Source organism: Myxine glutinosa, chromosome 3, assembly GCF_964187855.1.
Source record: "Myxine glutinosa chromosome 3, kmMyxGlut1.1, whole genome shotgun sequence".
Lineage (NCBI taxonomy): Eukaryota > Metazoa > Chordata > Myxini > Myxiniformes > Myxinidae > Myxine > Myxine glutinosa.
This window is the reverse complement of record NC_136263.1, coordinates 188968860-188987864: the sequence shown is the minus strand read 5'-3', so window position 1 is coordinate 188987864 and position 19005 is coordinate 188968860. Positions and strand designations below refer to the sequence as shown.

Genomic DNA, 19005 nt, shown 5'->3' with positions numbered 1-19005 from the left:
AATAGGCCCGATCTGGGTTCAGACCTGAACCAAAATCGAATCGATTAGTCCTTGTAACCTTACCAACTCGTCCACCAAATTTCATCTCAATCCATCCACAACTTTTTGAGATATCTTGTTCACAGACAGACAAACAGACAGACAGGGGTGAAAACATAACTTCCATCCACCCTTGGTGGTGAAGGTAATAAAGATGAGTCAGCCAGTTCCAGAGGTAGCCAAGCAAGCCCAAGCCATGACACTACCTCCACCTTGCTTCACAGATGAGGTTGTATGTTTTGGATCACATGCAGTTCCTTCCTTTCTCCACACTTTCACATTTCCATCACTTTGTAAAGGTTTATCTTGGTCTCATCTGTCCATAAAACCTTGTTCCAGAACTCTGCTGGATCACCTCTGTACTTCATGGCAAATTATAATCTGGTCTTTCTATTTTTGATGCTGATGAGAGGTTTACATTTTGTGGTGTAGCCTTTGTAATTCTGCTGTCCAAATCTTCTGCGAATAGTAGATTGTGATACTTTCACCCCTGCACTCTGGAGGTTGTTGATGCTGTCATTGACAGTTGATGATTCTTCACAGCTCTGATTTTTCTTTCAACTGCAGTTGGTTTCCTTGGCCTACCTGGCCGTTGTCGTTTACTAAGTACACTCATGGTTTCTTTCTTTGTCAAGATTTTCCAAATTGTTGTATTTGCTGTGCCCAATTTTTATGCTATAGTCCTGATTGAATTATTCTGTTCTTTCAGCTTGCTAAATTGTTTGCTTTTCTTTCATAGACAGTTCTATGGTCTTCATCTTGGTTTATGCCGCTGACTCCAAAGGCAAAAGCAAAGACTAAAACCAAGACTGGACATTCACAGCTTTATTGTGTGAACAATCAATGCAACAAGAAACACCTGCCAGTCATTGGTTCCAATACTTATGCTTACCTAAAATGCGGGGGGGGGGGGGGGGGAAGGGTTCGGGGACTAACAAACAAAATGTTTTTTTATATATTAAAGTAACAACAGTTTTGTGTCCGTCCATCCGTCACGCTACGTCATTAAGTCTATGATGTCATTACGGCCACGACGGCTGACTCCGCCAACCGACGGCTGACTCCACCAACCGCCGTTTTAATTGATATGCCGTTCAGGCCGAACACGTTGTCGAACCTGTCATATATCACAATCTGCATGCTCTACCTTTACGTTTTTCATTCAGTGTGAAACACAAACAAACCGATTGTTAAAATGATCATCAAATATCGAAAGCATAGACGTTACGGGTCTTCCAAAAACAAAGTACGTACAGTCATGTGAAAAAGTAAGCACACCCCATGTAAAGTTTTGACTTTTTCAACATATTTCAACACAGTGATTTGATCTTCATTTCAACAATATTGATAGATAAAGGTGATATTGTAGCGGTTACCGGTAGCATGACACAATTACCCTGCACCGGCTGATGACGCAACCGGCGAGCGGTCACGTGTCCGGACTCGCCCGGGCGTGTTGAGACTTGCCTTTACCGGGCGAACGCTTGCCTTGCATACCACGCCCCGTTGAGAGGCGTGGCTTATCTATTTGCATACCACGCCCCGCCTGAGAGGCGTGGCTTTTGTGTGTTGAGTTTCTGATCTCACGCGGCCGTTTGGTTTGCTCAAGCGGATTCTCAATTCGCCCTGCGGAACATTACGGAGGACATGACGCGCTACCACCACGTGGTGCTACCACCACCACGCTTCCTGGGTTCTGAGCTTCCTACAGCACCCACCGGACGCCGACAAATACGGCGCGCTTAAAGACCTACTCCTCGGTGCGTTTGGACTCACGGAGACCGAACGCGCACGACAACTACTCAACCTCCCGGAGCTGGGCGAGGCCCGTCCGTCCGAAAGCATGGACCACATGCTTGCTCTTCTCGGTGACCACAGCCCGGACTTCCTCTTCCGCGAGCTGTTCCTCCAGCGGCTACCCGGACAGGTACGGTTAGCTTTGACTAATTCGCCCATCACGGACCCTCGTGCCCTGGCCAAGGAGGCCGATAAATTTTGCTCGGCCAGGCGACACGTTGGAGCGGCTGCCTGGGACCCTGGGCCGACCTAGGCAACGCCCGCGCCACGACCGGCGTCTCCACCGGCCGAGTCAGCGCCACTGGCGGCAGCGGCCGCCACGACGCCCCGTCGACCGAACCCGACTCGTCCACCGGAGCCTCCACCAGAGCGGACCATGTGCTATTACCATGCCAGGTTCGGGCAGAAGGCCAGAACGTGCCGCCCACCGTGCACTTTCGGCGGGTCGGGAAACAACCAGGCCGGCGCTCGCTGCCTGCCATGAGCGTCGGCCATTCAGGCAGCCTTCTGTTTATCACGGACACGGAGTCCGGGCGGCGTTTTTTGTGTGACACCGGCGCTCAGCTGAGCATGATACCCGCCTCGGTGGAGGACAAACAGGCCGCGCTTTGCGGCCCCGCTTTGGTCGCCGCAAACGGTTCCTCCATCCGCACCTTTGGTTCGCACAGCGTCGCATTCTGCTTCGGGGGCCAGCACTTCAGGTGGGACTTCATCACGGCGAACGTGCCCATGGCCTTGCTGGGTGCAGATTTTCTTTGCGCGCATGGGCTTTTGGTCGACGTCAAACGGCGTCGGCTCATCAACGCGGAGACCTTCAGCTCGCTCGCTTGCTCATTGAGCGGCTCCGCTCCGACCAAGCTAGCCTGCGCGCTCCCGGCCGTGGACGATTTCACCCGCCTACTCGCCGAGTTTCCCGCCCTCACGCAGCCGACGTTTTCGGCCGTCGCCGTCAAGCACGGCGTCGAGCACCACATCCCGACCACAGGTCCACCGGTCTACGCCAGGGCTCGCCGCATCGACCCGGCCAAACTCGCCGTAGCGAAGGCGGAATTCGACGCGCTGGAGCGATTGGGAATTGTGCGGCGCTCGAATAGCGCGTGGGCCTCGCCCCTGCACATCGTGCCCAAACCGGGTGGCGGATGGCGACCATGCGGCGATTACCGCCGCCTCAACGACGCCACCACCCCCGACCGGTACCCGATACCACACATACAGGACTTTTCCGCCCGTTTGGCGGGGCAGGTGATCTTCTCCAAGGTCGACCTCATTCGGGGCTACCACCAGGTACCTGTCCGGCCGGCTGACGTTCCGAAGACGGCTGTAATTACACCTTTTGGCCTCTTCGAGTTCCTCCGAATGCCGTTCGGCCTTAAGAACGCGGCCCAGGCCTTCCAGCGGCTGATGGACAGTGTGCTGCGCGATCTCACCTTTCTGTTCGTCTACCTGGATGACATTCTCATCGCCAGCACTTCCCTGGCGGAGCACTTCGTCCACCTGCGCACGCTTTTTGAGCGCCTCGGCCAGCACGGCCTCATCATCAACCCGGCGAAATGCCAGTTTGGCGTAACGGCCGTCGACTTCCTGGGGCACCGCATCACGAAGCGCGGGGCCGTCCCGCTGCCAACCAAGGTGGAGGCAGTTACAATTTTCCCGCGCCCTCGCTCCATCAAGGCCCGACAGGAATTTTTGGGGATGGTAAATTTCTACCACCGGTTCGTGCCACGCGCCGCCCAACTCATGCGCCCCCTGTACGAAGCCCTCCGGGGCAAGCCGGCCAAGCACGTCGTCGCCTGGACCACAGAGATGGACGCGGCGTTCACGGGCGCTAAGCTGGCCCTCGCCAATGCGACCATGCTGGCGCACCCGGCGCTCGATGCACCCATCGCCCTCACCACGGACGCTTCCGACTACGCGGTGGGCACCGTGCATGAACAGTGGGCAACCGCTGGCCTTCTTCAGCCGGCAGCTTCGCCCTAACGAGCACAAGTATAGCGCTTTCGACCAAGAGCTCCTCGGCCTTTACCTGGCTGTTCGCCACTTCCGCCATCTTTTGGAGGGCCGCCCGTTCACGGCGTTTGTGGACCACAAACCCCTGGTCTTCGCCATGGCCAAGGTTATGGAGCCGTGGTCGGCCCGCCAGCAGCGCCACCTCTCCGCCGTGTCCGAATTTACGACGGACATCCGGCACGTCGCGGGCAAGGACAACGCTGTGGCTGATTGCCTCTCCCGGTCCGGCGCGAACGCCGTCCACCTGGGTGTGGACTTCGCCCGCATGGCGGCCGACCAGACCGCCGACCCCACGGTGCAAGCTCTCCGGACAGCGGACACAGGCCTGCGGTTGGCCGACGTCCCCTTCAACGACACAGGCACAGTTCTCCTGTGCGACGTCTCCCTGGGCCAACCTCGCCCCATCGTGCCCACCGGATGGCGGCGGCACATTTTTGACGCCGTCCACGGCCTTTCCCACCCGGGCCGGAAAGCATCACAGAAGCTCGTGGCAGCGAAATTCGTCTGGCTCTGTAAAGACGTCCGCGACTGGGCCAATGCCTGTGTCGCCTGCCAGCGCGCGAAGGTCCACCTGCACACCCAGGCCCCATTGGCACCATTCGACGTGCCCGCGCGGCGCTTCGACCACGTCAATGTGGACCTGGTGGGACCCCTTCCCTCCTCGCGGGGCTTCACCCACCTCCTCACAATGGTGGACAGGACCACCAGGTGGCCGGAGGCCGTCCCGCTGGCATCAACAACATCCGCCGACGTGGTGCAGGCCTTCATTGGCACCTGGATTGCCCGTTTCGGCGCCCCCTCAGACATCTCCTCCGATCGAGGCCCGCAATTCACCTCCGAGCTTTGGGGCGCGGTCGCCCAGGCCTTGGGGGTCAAGCTTCACTGCACCACGGCCTACCACCCACAAGCCAACGGCTTGTGCGAGCGGTTCCACCGCTCGATGAAGGCCGCTCTCAGGGCCAGCCTCCAGGACGACGGTTGGGCCGACAGGCTCCCGTGGGTCCTATTGGGCCTCCGAACGGCCCCTAAAGAGGACCTCCAGGCTTCCACCGCCGAGCTGGTCTACGGCCAGCCACTGCGCGTGCCGGGCGAATTCATCCCTGACGCCACCGGCCCCTGGTCCGCGGCTCGCCAACGCTCGGTCCTCCAGGAGGCCGCCAGGAGATTTCCCCACGTCCCACCACGGCTGCCCCCAACCCCACGTCCCCCCAGCACTTCGCACTGCGGAGTACGTTTTTATCCGGCAGGACGCACACCGGGGACCGCTCCGGCCACCGTACGATGGACCTTTCCGGGTCCTGAAGAGGGACGACAAGTCGTTCACCATCAACATCGGCGGCAAGGCGGACCGCATCTCCGTGGACCGCCTCAAGCCGGCCCATTTGGACCTCGACCAACCTCCACGGTTGGCCCTTCCTCCACGTCGGGGCCGTCCCCCGTCAACCAGGCCCCCCGCCCGACCATCCACAGCCCCACCACCTACCACCCCCACACGAATCGTCAGGGGTCGTTTCGGCCGGGTCATCAAGAACCCCCTCAAACTGACTCTCCCGGTGCATGTTAATTCTGGGGGGGCGCGTGTAGCGGTTACCGGTAGCATGACACAATTACCCTGCACCGGCCGATGACGCAACCGGCGAGCGGTCACGTGTCCGGACTCGCCCGGGCGTGTTGAGACTTGCCTTTACCGGACGAACGCTTGCCTTGCATACCACGCCCCGTTGAGAGGCGTGGCTTATCTATTTGCATACCACGCCCCGCCTGAGAGGCGTGGCTTTTGTGTGTTGAGTTTCTGATATATATTGCCGCCCGTTCGATGGGCTGATTCAGTGCTTTGGAGTTCGTTTGAGTGAGCTGGGAATAAATAGCTCAGAGAAACCCAATTCCTGGCGTCGTCCATTTTGTCCGATTTTATTGTGCGAGCCCAGCTCCCACAATATAATATAACAAATATCATGAAACATTTACATTTTGTTGTCCATTGTATAATCTGAATAAACATAAATGCAAATTTCGCATGTGGAAAAAGTAAGTACACCCTTGGCTCTAATAGGTGGTATTGCCCCCTTTGGCAGAAACGACCTCAAGTAGGCGTTTCACTGTCGACCAGTCTCTGACATCGACTGGGAGAAATTTTTGCCCACTCCTCCATGCAGAACTCTTTCAGCTGTGCGATGTTTGAGGGGTTTCTTGCATGCACAGCTCGTTTCAAATTCCCCCACAACATCTCGATGGGATTTTGATCCGGGCTTTGACTTGGCCATTCCAGAACCCTCCATTTCTTTCTTTTCAGCCATTCCTTGGTGGATTTACTGGTATGTTTAGGGTCATTGTCATGTTGCAAGGTCCACCCTCGGTTGAGCTTCAACTTTCCGACAGATGGCCTCACATTATCCTCAAGCACCCTCTTGTACAATGAAGAATTCATAGTGGATTATATGATGGTGAGCTGCCCAGGCCCTGATGCAGCAAAGCTGCCCCAAACCATAATATTTCCACCACCATGCTTTACAGTTGGTATCAGGTTCTTGTGGTCAAATGCTGTCTTTGGTTTTCGCCAAACATGTCTTCTGGTACTGTGGCCAAATACCTCTACCTTTGACTCAGCTGTCCAGAGCACATTGTTCCAGATGTGCTGGTCTTTGCCTAGGTGTTTATTGGCAAACTTTAGTCTTGCCCTGATGTTCTTTCTGGACAGCAAAGGTTTCCTCCTGGCACACCTCCCATGTAGATCAAATTTGTGCAGCCTCTTTCTAATGGTAGACTCATGCACTTTGACATCAACAGTGGCAAGAGCTACCTGTAGGTCCCGTGATGACATTCTGGTGTTGTTAGAGACTTCTTTCAGCATCTTGCGGTCTACTCTCGGGCTGAACTTGCTGGGGCGACCTGGCCTGAACAAGTTGGCAGTTGTTTGGAATCTTCTCCACTTGTAGATGATCTTCCGGACAGTTGAATGATTGATTTCAAATTGTTTGGAGATCTTTCTAAATCCCTTCCCAGACTCGTCGGCATCTATAACCTTCATTCTGAAGGCCTCAGAGAGCTATTTTGATCTAGGCTTGGTGACGCCGCACACTTCAACAACAAAGAGCAAACCAAACTAAATGTCTGAGGTTTAAATAAGACAGGTTCCTCCAAGAACCTCTCTAACGATGTTCTAATCATTTGCACCTGGGCTGGTGCACCTGATTCTAATTTTAGGTATTTGAAGGAGTGATAAATGTAGGGGTGTACTTACTTTTTCCACATGCGAAATTTGCATTTATGTTTATTTAAATTATACAATGGACTACAAAATGTAAATGTTTCATGATATTTGTTATATTATATCACCTTTATCTATCAATATTGTTGAAATGAATGGTTGTTTATTGTTGAAATGAAGATCAAATAGCTGTATGTTGAAATATGTTGAAAAAGTCAAAACTTTACATGGGGTGTACTTACTTTTTCACGTGACGGTATAGGCCTTAGGCTTCATGCCTTCATGCCTCACCTTCAGGCCGCTTCGGACAAATTATGCACAGCTTTCTTAATACAGTAGTATCTTTTTCGTAATAATAATAATATTAACAATAATAATATAGTAAATATAACTGCAACACTTTAATCCCAATGTCGTGAATGCAAACTTAATGGATTGAAGCGGTGTATGGTTAATGGCTCAATGATGAGCGGTGTACGGTACTGATAACCGTGGGAGTAAGGAATTAGCCCAGGTTTCTTAATACAGTAGTATCGTTTTCGTAATAATAATAATGTAACATTCATAATATAGTATATCTAACCATAACACTAATCCATATCTAAAGTTTCTGTCAACCCTCGACTCTGATTCTGCAACTGGACCTGACGGCATCAGCCCACGGGTCCTAAAATCCTGTTCTTCCGCTCTTTCACTCCCTCTCTCTGTTCTCTTCACCCTCTCTTTTGCTCAAGGTCAACTGCCATCTGCTTGGAAATCAGCCAACATCACCGCTTTGCACAAAAAAGGTGCAAAAACAGATCCTAGCAACTACAGACCCAATCAGCCTTCTCCCAATTATCAGCAAAGTCATGGAATCCATCATTGCTTCAGATATGAAATCTTTCCTCTTCTCCAATGGCTTGATCTCTGATCATCAATTTGGTTTCAGACCAGGTCACTCTACTCTGGACATGCTGCTTCTGCTGTCTCAACAATGGATGGAGGTCCTCAATGCCAAACAGGAAATTAGAGCTGTCTCCCTCGACATATCACGTGCCTTCGATACGGTCTGGCACCCCGTTCTGCTCACCAAACTCTTCCTTTGGTATCCATGGAAATCTCCACGCATGGCTGGTGGACTTCCTCTCTAGTCGTCGCCAACGTGTGGCCCTGAATGGGTTTCCCTCATCTCCTCTTCCTGTTCAGGCTGGAGTTCCCCAAGGCAGTGTTCTGGGCCCTGTGCTTATTCTGGTCTTCATCAATGATCTCTCTGACTCTCTTGAAAATCCTCTCTATCTCTTTGCTGATGACTCCACTCTCTGCCACTCCATTCCTCATCCCTCAGATCGGCAGTCTGCAGCCTCCTCACTCTCTGCAGACCTGGACAAAATCACAGACTGGGCAAACAAGTGGAACATGTTTTTCAATCCTGACAAATCTCACTCTTACGATGTCTCTCCGAAAAGACCGACTGGACAACCCTCCCATCTACTTTCTAAATAATCCTCTCCAAGAAGTTCTGTCACTCAAGCTTTTGGGTCTCACTATCTGCCATGATCTTTCCTGGGAAAATCACATTTCCAAGCTGGCCTCCAAAGCCAGTCGCCGACTGGGCATCCTCCGTCGTGCGAAGTCCTTCCTTGGCACACCTGAGCTCCTCACCACATACAAGGCTTTCATCCGCAGCTCAAAGGAGTACTGCTCTCCCCTCTGGGCTGGTGCTCCTGCCTCACACCTAGCTCGTCTTCATGCTGTTGAAACCAAAGCGTTCAGAATCATTGGAATCTCCCGCAATGACGCTATCTCCGAGGGCCTTTCACTTACTCACCGCAGGCAGGTTGGTGGTCTTTCCGTCTTCTACCGACTCCTCTCCGGCCTTGCTCCCCCAGCTCTCTCTGGGCTCTGTCCCCCAAATATTCCTGCAGGTCGCACAAGATCTGCCTGCAACCCTCTTATGGTTAAACTGCCAAAATCAAGACTCTCTGCTCACCTTCACTCCTTCATTCCTCTTTTCTCCCGCCTCTGGAACAAACTCCCTCACTCTCTTCAATCCCACTCCTCCCTCCAGGTCTTTAAAACGGCTGTTCACCACCATCTCTTATCTTCCCCAATCCAAAACCTTGATCTTTTCTACCCCCGCTAATTTCACCCCAAATCCACTTTTCTGAGGTGACGTTTGTCTTCTTTCCTGGAAGTCCTTGGTGTCCTTTCGTTTTATACCTATCCTGCCTCCCCCCAGTCCCTCTCCCTCCAAAAACATCTCCCGATGTCCCTGCTCTCAAATGTTGTGTTTGTGTGCTTTCTCCCCTTCTCTCCCCATCTTGTCGACCGCTCCCCTTTTCATATACTTTGTTTGCTTGTTTGTTTGATTTGTTTGTTTGATAAATGTTAGCTCTTTCACGAGCCTCGACTCTGTACACAAAAAAAAAAAAAAAAAATCCCTTTATAGTGGCTGGTTTGCTTTATACTGTAATAAAGAGTTTAGCCTTTGCAGTTGTAGAATCCTTGAAAGCACCCAACGCGACGGCCTTTGCAATGACCATCAGCAAAAGCCACGGTCGGAGCCTAGGGTGTTCTGGAATCCTGCTTTCCACCAGTGTATTCACACGGGGACAGCTGTACGTTGCAGCGAGTAGAGTAGGAGACCCACTCGATCTGCGCATCTTTGCCAACCAGAGTGAATTAAAGATAAGGAGAGGAACTGCACATACCGACTAACCCGCAACATTGTTTATAGTGAGATTGAAGGAACTGCGCTCCAACGCGAGTCGAAAGAATTGACGCGACCAAAGACGGAATTCGTCCGAGTTGCTTTATTGAAACAAAACAGCTCAGGTATTCTGACAAGCCCGTTTATCGGGCAGCAATATATATACACATTTATGTCGGGAAGTTTGCCCGGCAAAAGCTATACCGGGCATGCCCGGGTGTCAAGGGCGAGCCTTGGAAAGGCGAGTCTGGACCTGCCCGGGCGTGTTTGGCTGCGGCCTGGCAAGTTGAGGCTGGGCGTGCCCGGGCGCTCTGGACGAGCCCTGGAAAGGCGATAGCGGGCATGCCCGGACGCTCTGGGCGAGCCCTGGAAAGGCGATAGCGGGCATGCCCGGACACTCTGGGCGAGCCCTGAAAAGGCGATAGCGGGCATGCCCGGACGCTCTGGGCGAGCCCTGGAAAGGCGAGAGCGGGCATGCCCGGGAAAGACGAGACCGGGCGTGCCCGGGAGGTTCGGGCGTGCCCGGGAACAGTGAGTCCGGGCATGCCCGGGAGAGGCGCGTCTGGCCGTGTTCTGGCTGGTGCAAGGCGATTGTGTGCATCCAGCGGTAACCGCTACACACGCCCCTCCAGAATCGACCTGCACCGGCAGGTTCAATTTAAGGGGGGTCCGGATGACCCGGCCGAAGCGACCCCTGGAGGGTCGTGGGGAGGGGTCCGACGTGGTGGTGGGTGGTCGAGCGGGGGGAACTGTGGACGGGGGGCGGCCTCGCCGCGGAGGAAGGGCCAACCGTGGTGGTCGGTCGACGTCCATGTGCGCCGGTTTGAGGCGGTCCACAGAAATCCGGTCCGGCCGGCCGCCGAAGTCGACGATGAAAGACTTGTCGCCCAGTCGCAGGACCCGGAAGGGCCCATCGTACGGCGGCCGGAGTGGCCCCCGGTGCGCATCATGACGCACAAAGACGTACTCCGCTGTGCGAAGCGCCGGGGGGACGTAGGACTGGGGGCCACCGTGGCGGGACGTCGGCACGGGGGCAAATCGTCGGGCGGCCTCCTGGAGGTCCGAGCGCTGGCGAGCGGCGGACCAGGGACTGGTAGCGTCGGGCACGAATTCGCCCGGGACGCGGAGCGGCTGGCCGTAGACGAGCTCGGCGGCGGACGCCTGGAGGTCTTCCTTGGGGGCCGTGCGAAGGCCCAACAGGACCCACGGCAGCCGGTCGGCCCAACCGTCGTCCTGAAGGCCGGCCATGAGTGCGGCCTTCATGGAGCGGTGAAACCGCTCGCACAACCCGTTGGCTTGGGGGTGGTAGGCCGTGGTGCGGTGCAGCGTGACCCCCAACGAACGGGCGACCGCGCCCCAAAGCTCAGACGTGAACTGTGGGCCGCGGTCGGACGAGATGTCCGCTGGTGTGCCGAAGCGCGCGACCCAGGTGGCGATGAACGCCTGCGCCACGTCGGCGGTGGTGGTGGAGGCGAGGGGCACGGCCTCCGGCCACCTGGTGGTCCTGTCCACCATGGTGAGCAGGTGGGTGAACCCCCGCGAGGGGGGCAGGGGACCCACCAGGTCCACGTGGACGTGGTCGAAACGCCGTTCAGGCACGGCGAAAGGTGCCAGCGGGGCCTGGGTGTGGCGGTGGACCTTGACCCGCTGGCAGGCCGTGCAGGCGTTGGCCCAGTCGCGGATGTTTCGTCGAAGGCCGTGCCAGACGAAACGCACCGACACCAGCTTCTGAGAAGCTTTCCGGCCCGGGTGAGAAAGGCCGTGGATGGAGGCGAAGATGCGGCGCTGCCAGGAAACGGGCACGATGGGGCGAGGCTGGCCCTGGGAGACGTCGCAGAGCAGGACGGTGCCCGCGAAGGGAATGTCGGCCAGGCGGAGGCCCGTGTCCGCCGCACGGAGTGCCTGCACCGAGGCGTCGGTGGTCTGGTCGGCCGCCATGAGCGCGAAGTCCACGCCGAGGTGGACCGCGTTCGCGCTGGCCCGAGAAATACAGTCGGCCATGGCGTTGTCTTTGCCGGCGACGTGCCGGATGTCCGTGTTGAACTCCGACACGGCGGAGAGGTGGCGCTGCTGGCGGGCCGACCACGGCTCCGTGACCTTAGCCATTGCGTAGACCAACGGCTTGTGGTCGACGAAAGCCGTGAACGGGCGGCCCTCCAGGAGGTGTCGGAAATGGCGAACGGCCAGGAATAGCCCGAGCAGCTCGCGGTCGAACGTGCTGTAGTTTAACTCGTTTGGCCGGAGTTGCCGGCTGAAAAAAGCGAGTGGCTGCCAAACCCCGTCCACCCATTGCTCATGGACGGCGCCCACCGCGTAGTTGGAGGCGTCTGTAGTGAGGGCGATGGGCGCGTTGAGCACCGGGTGAGCCAGCAGCGTTGCGTCGGCGAGGGCCCGTTTGGCGCTGGCGAAGGCCGCGGACCAAACAATGTCATGCTTGGCCGGCTTGCCCCGGAGGGCCTCGTAAAGGGGCCGCATGAGCTGAGCAGCGCGGGACACGAATCGGTGATAAAAATTCACCATGCCGAGGAACTCTTGGAGGGCCTTGATGGAACGGGGACGCGGGAACGTGGTGATGGCCTCGACCTTGGTCGGCAGCGGCACGGCCCCGGTCTTGGTGATGCGGTGGCCCAAAAAGTCAACGGTCGTCGCGCCGAAGTGGCATTTGACCGGGTTGACAATTAAGCCGTGCTCGCTGAGGCGACCGAACAGTGTTCGGAGGTGGAGGAGGTGCTCGGCGCGGGACGTGCTGGCGACGAGGATATTGTCCAGATAGACGAAAAGAAACGGCAGGTCGCCCAGCACGCCGTCCATCAAGCGCTGGAACGCCTGGGCCGCGTTCTTGAGGCCAAACGGCATCCGCAAAAATTCGAACAGGCCGAACGGCGTGATGACGGCCGTCTTCGGGACGTCGGCCGCCCGGACAGGTACCTGGTGGTAGCCCCGTATCAGGTCAATTTTCGAAAAGATGACCCGTCCCGCCAAACGGGCGGAAAAGTCCTGAATATGCGGGATCGGGTACCTGTCGGGGGTGGTAGCGTCGTTGAGACGGCGGTAGTCGCCACACGGGCGCCATCCACCCCCCGGCTTTGGCACGATGTGCAGTGGCGAGGCCCACGCGCTATCGGAGCGCTGCACGATGCCGAGGTGCTCCAACGCGTCGAACTTGGCCTTCGCCACGGCGAGCTTGGCCGGGTCGAGGCGGCGGGCCCTGGCATAGACCGGCGGGCCCGTAGTGGGTATGTGGTGCTCGATCCCGTGCCGCACCGCGACGGCCGAAAACGTCGGCCGCGTGAGGGCCGGGAATTCCGCGAGCAGGCGAGCGAACTCGTTCGCTGCCGGGAGGGCGCACGCCAGTTCGGTCGGCGCGGAGCTGCTCATCGTGCACGCCAGGGAGCTGAAGGTCTCGGCGTTGACAAGGCGACGACGTTTGACGTCGACCAGCAGCCCGTGCGCGCAGAGGAAGTCGGCGCCCAGCAAAGCCATGGGGACGCAGGCGGTCACAAAAGTCCATTGAAAACGCTGGCTGCCGAAGCAGAGGGTGACGACGCGTGGGCCGAAAGTGCGTATGGCCGAGCCATTAGCAGCGACCAAAGAGGGGCCGCAAACGGTGTCCCGCCTGTCCTGCTCGGAGGCGGGTATGACGCCCAGTTGGGCGCCGGTGTCACACAGGAAACGCCGCCCAGACGCTTTGTCCCGAATAAACAGCAAGTTGCCGGAGTGGCCGGCGCTCATGGCTGGGAATGAACGCCGGCCCGGCCGTTTCCCGACCTGCCGAAAGTGCACGGGGGCCGGCACGTCCGAGCCTTGTGTCCGAACCTGGCGTGGTAATAACACCACGCCCGGTCAGGTGGAGGCCCCGGCCGTCGTGTCGGAAGCGGGCGGTGCGGCGTGGCGGCCGCCAGTTGCACCGGCAGTTCGGCCTCCAACCGCGCAGGGCGCTCGGGTGTCGTGGGCGTCGCCTCGGACGGCGGCGGGCTCCAGGTAACCGCGCCGATGTGCTGGCCCGCCGAGGAGATCTTATCGGCTTCCCTGGCGAGGGCGCGGGAATCCGTGATCAACGTGCCAGCCAGGGCGAGGCGTACCGGGTGAGGCAGCTGGCGAAGGAACAGCTCGCGGAACAGAAAATCCGGAGAGTGCTCACCGAGCAACGAGAGCATATAGTCCATGCGCTCGGACGGGCGCGTGTCGCCGAGCTCGGGCAGAGCGAGCAGGCGCCGTGCGCGTGCTGCCGGTGAGAGGGCGAAAGCATCGAGGAGGAGTGTCTTCAGCGCGTCGTATTTGTCAGCAGCCGGCGGGTGCTCGAGGAGGCTCAAGGCGCGGGCCGCGGTGGCGGAACCGAGCGCCGCCACAACATGGTGGAAGCGGGTGTCGTCCGCGGTGATGCCTCGCAGGGCGAACTGAGAGCCCGCCTGAGCGAACCAAACAGCCGCGTGAGCCTCCCAGAAGGTAGGCAGTTTAAGCGTCACTGCCGTATCCATGTCGGTAGGTCACCAATGAAGGAACTGCGCTCCAACGCGAGTCGAAAGAATTGACGCGACCAAAGACGGAATTCGTCCGAGTTGCTTTATTGAAACAAAACAGCTCAGGTATTCTGACAAGCCCGTTTATCGGGCAGCAATATATATACACATTTATGTCGGGAAGTTTGCCCGGCAAAAGCTATACCGGGCATGCCCGGGTGTCAAGGGCGAGCCTTGGAAAGGCGAGTCTGGACCTGCCCGGGCGTGTTTGGCTGCGGCCTGGCAAGTCGAGGCTGGGCGTGCCCGGGTGCTCTGGACGAGCCCTGGAAAGGCGATAGCGGGCATGCCCGGACGCTCTGGGCGAGCCCTGGAAAGGCGATAGCGGGCATGCCCGGGAAAGACGAGACCGGGCGTGCCCGAGAGGTTCGGGCGTGCCCGGGAACAGTGAGTCCAGGCATGCCCGGGAGAGGCGCGTCTGGCCGTGTTCTGGCCGGTGCAAGGCGATTGTGTGCATCCAGCGGTAACCGCTACAAAATCATATAAACTCAGGAGCAGATCGAGAGTGAAACTTGGAGGGTTAATAGCTCCCAAGAAAATGTTACCTGAAAAAAAATAATTTAATGGCCTAAAAAAACTTTAAATGGACTAAAATACTTTACATGCACCTTTTAGAGTTCATTAATATATACATTACAACAAACGTAGGCTATATGTAAAAATAGAAGTACCAGGGGTACCAAAAATAGAAGTACCCCCCCCCATCACTCCTTCCCTCTCCATCGATCCGCCACTGAATTTTTTTTATTTTTTTTTAAACTGATTATCAAAATTGTTCACCACCACAAAGCATAAATGATGCCAACGGAAACAATCGGCGATTCGCCTAGAACTCCGATTAGCAACGTTCGTTTTCGTGAGATGTATAGAACAACATGTTTGTTTCCTGATTGTGACTTTCATTCACCATCATTGACACTTTAATATTGCAATTTATCATTTATTTTCCCTTCAACCTCTGATCTCTGGGAACATAAAACAATTTCATCACATTATTTTTTGCCAATAAGTGTGCGGATGACTAAAGTTAACACTGGGTTGTTAGCAGTAAACATAAACTTATGGGAGCATGCGAGGCAGCGCTTTGTTGCCCATACACTGCCCAAACAAAGGGAGTGCTTTCAGTTCCACAGGCCCCTGCTAGTTGTTCTACGATGGTAAAACATATATCCATAGAAAAAGAAAAAAAAAATTAAAAAAAATTCACCCTTTGATAACAAATCCAAATTTCTTGAGTATATTGCAATAATAACAAATTTGACTTCACTGTTCCAATACTTATGGAGGGCACTGTGTACCTCTCTGTGTGATATCTTTCAGCTTTATTGAAGGATACAAATGTTACAACAAAAGCAACAGATATTTGGGCATTTTATGCTTTTTTCTGTTTTTAACCTTGTCTCTACCTTTTTTAAGCGGAGAAGCCGCTTCAATATTTGGCTATGTCCTTCCTTCCATCCATCCGTCAAAAATGAGGAAGAACCTTTCTAACCCATCGTGTTTAATTCTACAGGCTTCTAAAGTGTAATTCCAGAGGGTTATAAATGGTTCTAAAGGTTCATTCTAATGGGTTCTAAAAGGTCATTATAAAGGGTTCTAAAGGTTCATTCTAATGGGTTCTAAAAGGTCATTATAAAGGGTTCTAAAGGTTAATTCTAATGGGTACTAAAGGATAATTATAAAGGGTACTAAAATATCATTCTAAAGGATAATTCTAAAGGGTACTAAAGGATAATTCTAAAGGATAATTACAAAGGGTACTAAAGGATAATTACAAAGGGTTCTGAAGGGTAATTCTAATGGTTTTAAAGGGTAATTCTAAAGGGTTCTAAAGGGTCATTATAAAGGGTTCTTAAGGATAATTCTAAAGGGTACTAAAGGATAATTACAAAGGGTAGTAAAGGATAATTACAAAGGATTCTAAAGGGTAATTATAATGGGTTTAAAGGGTAGTTCTAAAGGGTCATTATAAAGGGTTCTAAAGGTTAATTATAATGGGTACTAAAGGATAATTATAAAGGGTACTAAAGGATAATTATAAAGGGTACTAAATTATAATTCTAAAGGGTACTAAAGGATAATTCTAAAGGGTACTAAAGGATAATTACAATGGGTTCTATAGGGTAATTCTAATGGGTTTAAAGGGTAGTTTTAAAGGGTAATTCTAGAGGGTTCTAAATGGTAATTCTAATGGGTTTAAAGGGTAATTAAAAGGGTTCTAAAGGTTAATTCTAATGGGTACTAATGGATAATTATAAAGGGTACTAAAAGATCATTCTAAAGGGTACTAAAGGATGATTCTAAAGGGTACTAAAGGATAATTACAAAGGGTTCTAAAGGGTAATTCTAATGGGTTTAAAGGGTAATTCGAAAGGGTAATTCTAGTGGGTTTAAAGGGTTCTAAAGGGTCATTATAAAGGGTTCTAAAGGATAATTCTAAAGGGTACTAAAGGATAATTACAAAGGATTCTAAAGGGTAATTATAATGGGTTTAAAGGGTCGCTCTAAAGGATAATTCTAGAGGGTTCTAAGAGGTAATTATAATGGGTTTAAAGGATAATTCTAAAGGGTACTAAAGGATAATTACAAAGGGTTCTAAAGGTTAATTCTAATGGGTTTAAAGGGTAGTTCTAAACGGTTCTAAAGGGTAATTCTCATGGGTTTAAAGGGTAATTATATAGGGTTCTAAAGGTTAATTCTAATGGGTACTAATGGATAATTATAAAGGGTACTAAAAGATCATTCTAAAGGGTACTAAAGGATCATTCTAAAGGGTACTAAAGGATAATTACAAATGGTTCTAAAGGGTAATTCTAATGGGCTCCAAAGGGTAATTCTAATGGGTTCTACAAGGTCATTATAATGGGTTATAAAAGGTAATTCTGAAGGGTTTCGTTTGGTTCTAGGCTTTACATATTTCATATTAAAAATGTCAAACTGAACCGCTTCCTTCGGACATGGATGCAATTTTTATTTTTAACCTTCAACCTCCTCTGCCGCTTGTTTTCTTCGATCCGTACAGAAATTTCCCCTTTGGAGTGCCCTTATCGCAGATGCTCAACAACGAAATGTCATTGTGAGCACAACACAAGCAACATATAGCAGTGACGTCAAGAAGATACTTCAAGAAAGAACAAGCAAGCTCAGGAGAGTTTGTTTTGAAGATGATGGGGCAAAAATCTGAACCACGGAATTGAGTAAGAAGATGAAAGAAGATAACAGTTGCCAGTTGCTGCTACATTGGGAAAGTATGCTCGTCCAGCACAAAACCTTTCTCTCTCAGGGAACTGATGAATAACTGGACGAGTTGACAGAGAGGAAAGAGCTGCTGAAACTCCCTTCTGTTGCCATACATCATGAAGCCTTATCGGGATTTGAATCCCCTGTAGATATAGGGGTGAAGTTCTCACCGTGACTGTTTCGTTGCGTCACCTTTTTAATGTGTTCTTGACCAGGTGAACTGCCTGTTAAATCAACCAATACACTAACTTCAAGCATATCTCATTCACGTCTACCTCCAGGATGCATCTGGTTCAGATGCTGTCTGTTGCCGACATATTTCACTTTATTTTCTTCATTCATTCACCTTTCGTGTTCTCTTCTCTTACTTTGCGGTAGAGCCAGTTTTATACTGTTGAAAGAGACTGCCATATCATATCAGGAGGTCCACTAATGGGATTTTGAATGCCTGCTTTGCTTGCAAGTGGCCATACGATGCCTCTCACTAGTTTCCTTTGCTCGGCAGATGCAAAGGGGCCGATCCAGTGTTGAGCCACACCAGGAGTCTGTAATAATTCGTACTCTTAAATCCTACAATTATTCAGGTTTCAAGGCAGTATGCCTGGAAGCCTCACCCTTGTTGGGGTTTTTACTTTTATACCACGTTTTGACATGTTTTTCTGTGAAACCACTGCACTGATAAAATTAAAACTTCTCAGGGGAAACTGGTTGGTATAAATTAGGCTCGTTGGCCATATTGAATTTATGTTTCTTTAATATAAAAATAAACTTTGTATTTTTTCTTTTACCACAGAGAATTGCTCGTTTTTACTTGCTCAGGTTGGAAGTGAGGTCGGACTGCCGGTGAGCCAGTAAGCGAGTTAGTTCGCTTGTTCGGTGTCATCCATGGTCTTCCTTTCGTCTACGCTTACCTTGAGGATCTGCTAGTAGCAAGCCCTACTGCCGAAGAACACGGCGCACACCTCCGTTTACTTTCCGAGCGCCTTGCTAAGTATGGCATTGTCATCAATCCCAGTAAGTGCCAGTTTGGGAAGCCATCGCTCGCCGTCCTCGGCCATGTTGTAGACAAACATGGTATCTGTCCACTGGAGGAGAAAGTCAAGACCATGCAAGCCTTTCCTGCACACACATCACTGCGCCTTTTGAGGGAGTTTCTTGGCCTTGTGAATTTTTGCAGGTGTTTCATCCCTAACTGTGTAGATATATCTCAGCCATTGATGCACATACTACATAACAAGAATAAGAAAAATCAGCTCATCAACCTCAATGAAAAGCAATTGTCTTCCTTCGAGGAGGTGAAAGTGAGGCTTGCTGAGACCACACTTCTTGTTCATCCCAAGGCTGAAGCACCACTGTGCCTCTTAGTCGCCGCATCGGATGTGGGAGTAGGAGGAGTTTTTGCAGCAGAATGTAGATGATGTCTTGCAACCATTCTCCTTTTTTCTCATAATAAAAAGGGGAGGTAAGCATAATAAAGGGAGTTGGAGACAAGATGGGGAGGGGGA

At 52.9% G+C, this 19005-nt stretch overlaps 1 protein-coding gene across 1 annotated transcript in view; it reads left to right on the top strand.

The window, feature by feature from the left end:
- Positions 1–18287, top strand: part of SETX (senataxin) — a 163824-nt gene extending 145537 nt beyond the window's left edge. The window contains exon 26 of the mRNA XM_078774880.1: positions 17283–18287. Coding sequence (XP_078631006.1) covers positions 17283–17444 — 162 coding nt within the window. The 3' untranslated portion in view covers positions 17445–18287. The remainder of the gene's footprint in view (positions 1–17282) is intronic.
- The last annotated feature ends 718 nt before the right edge of the window (positions 18288–19005 follow it).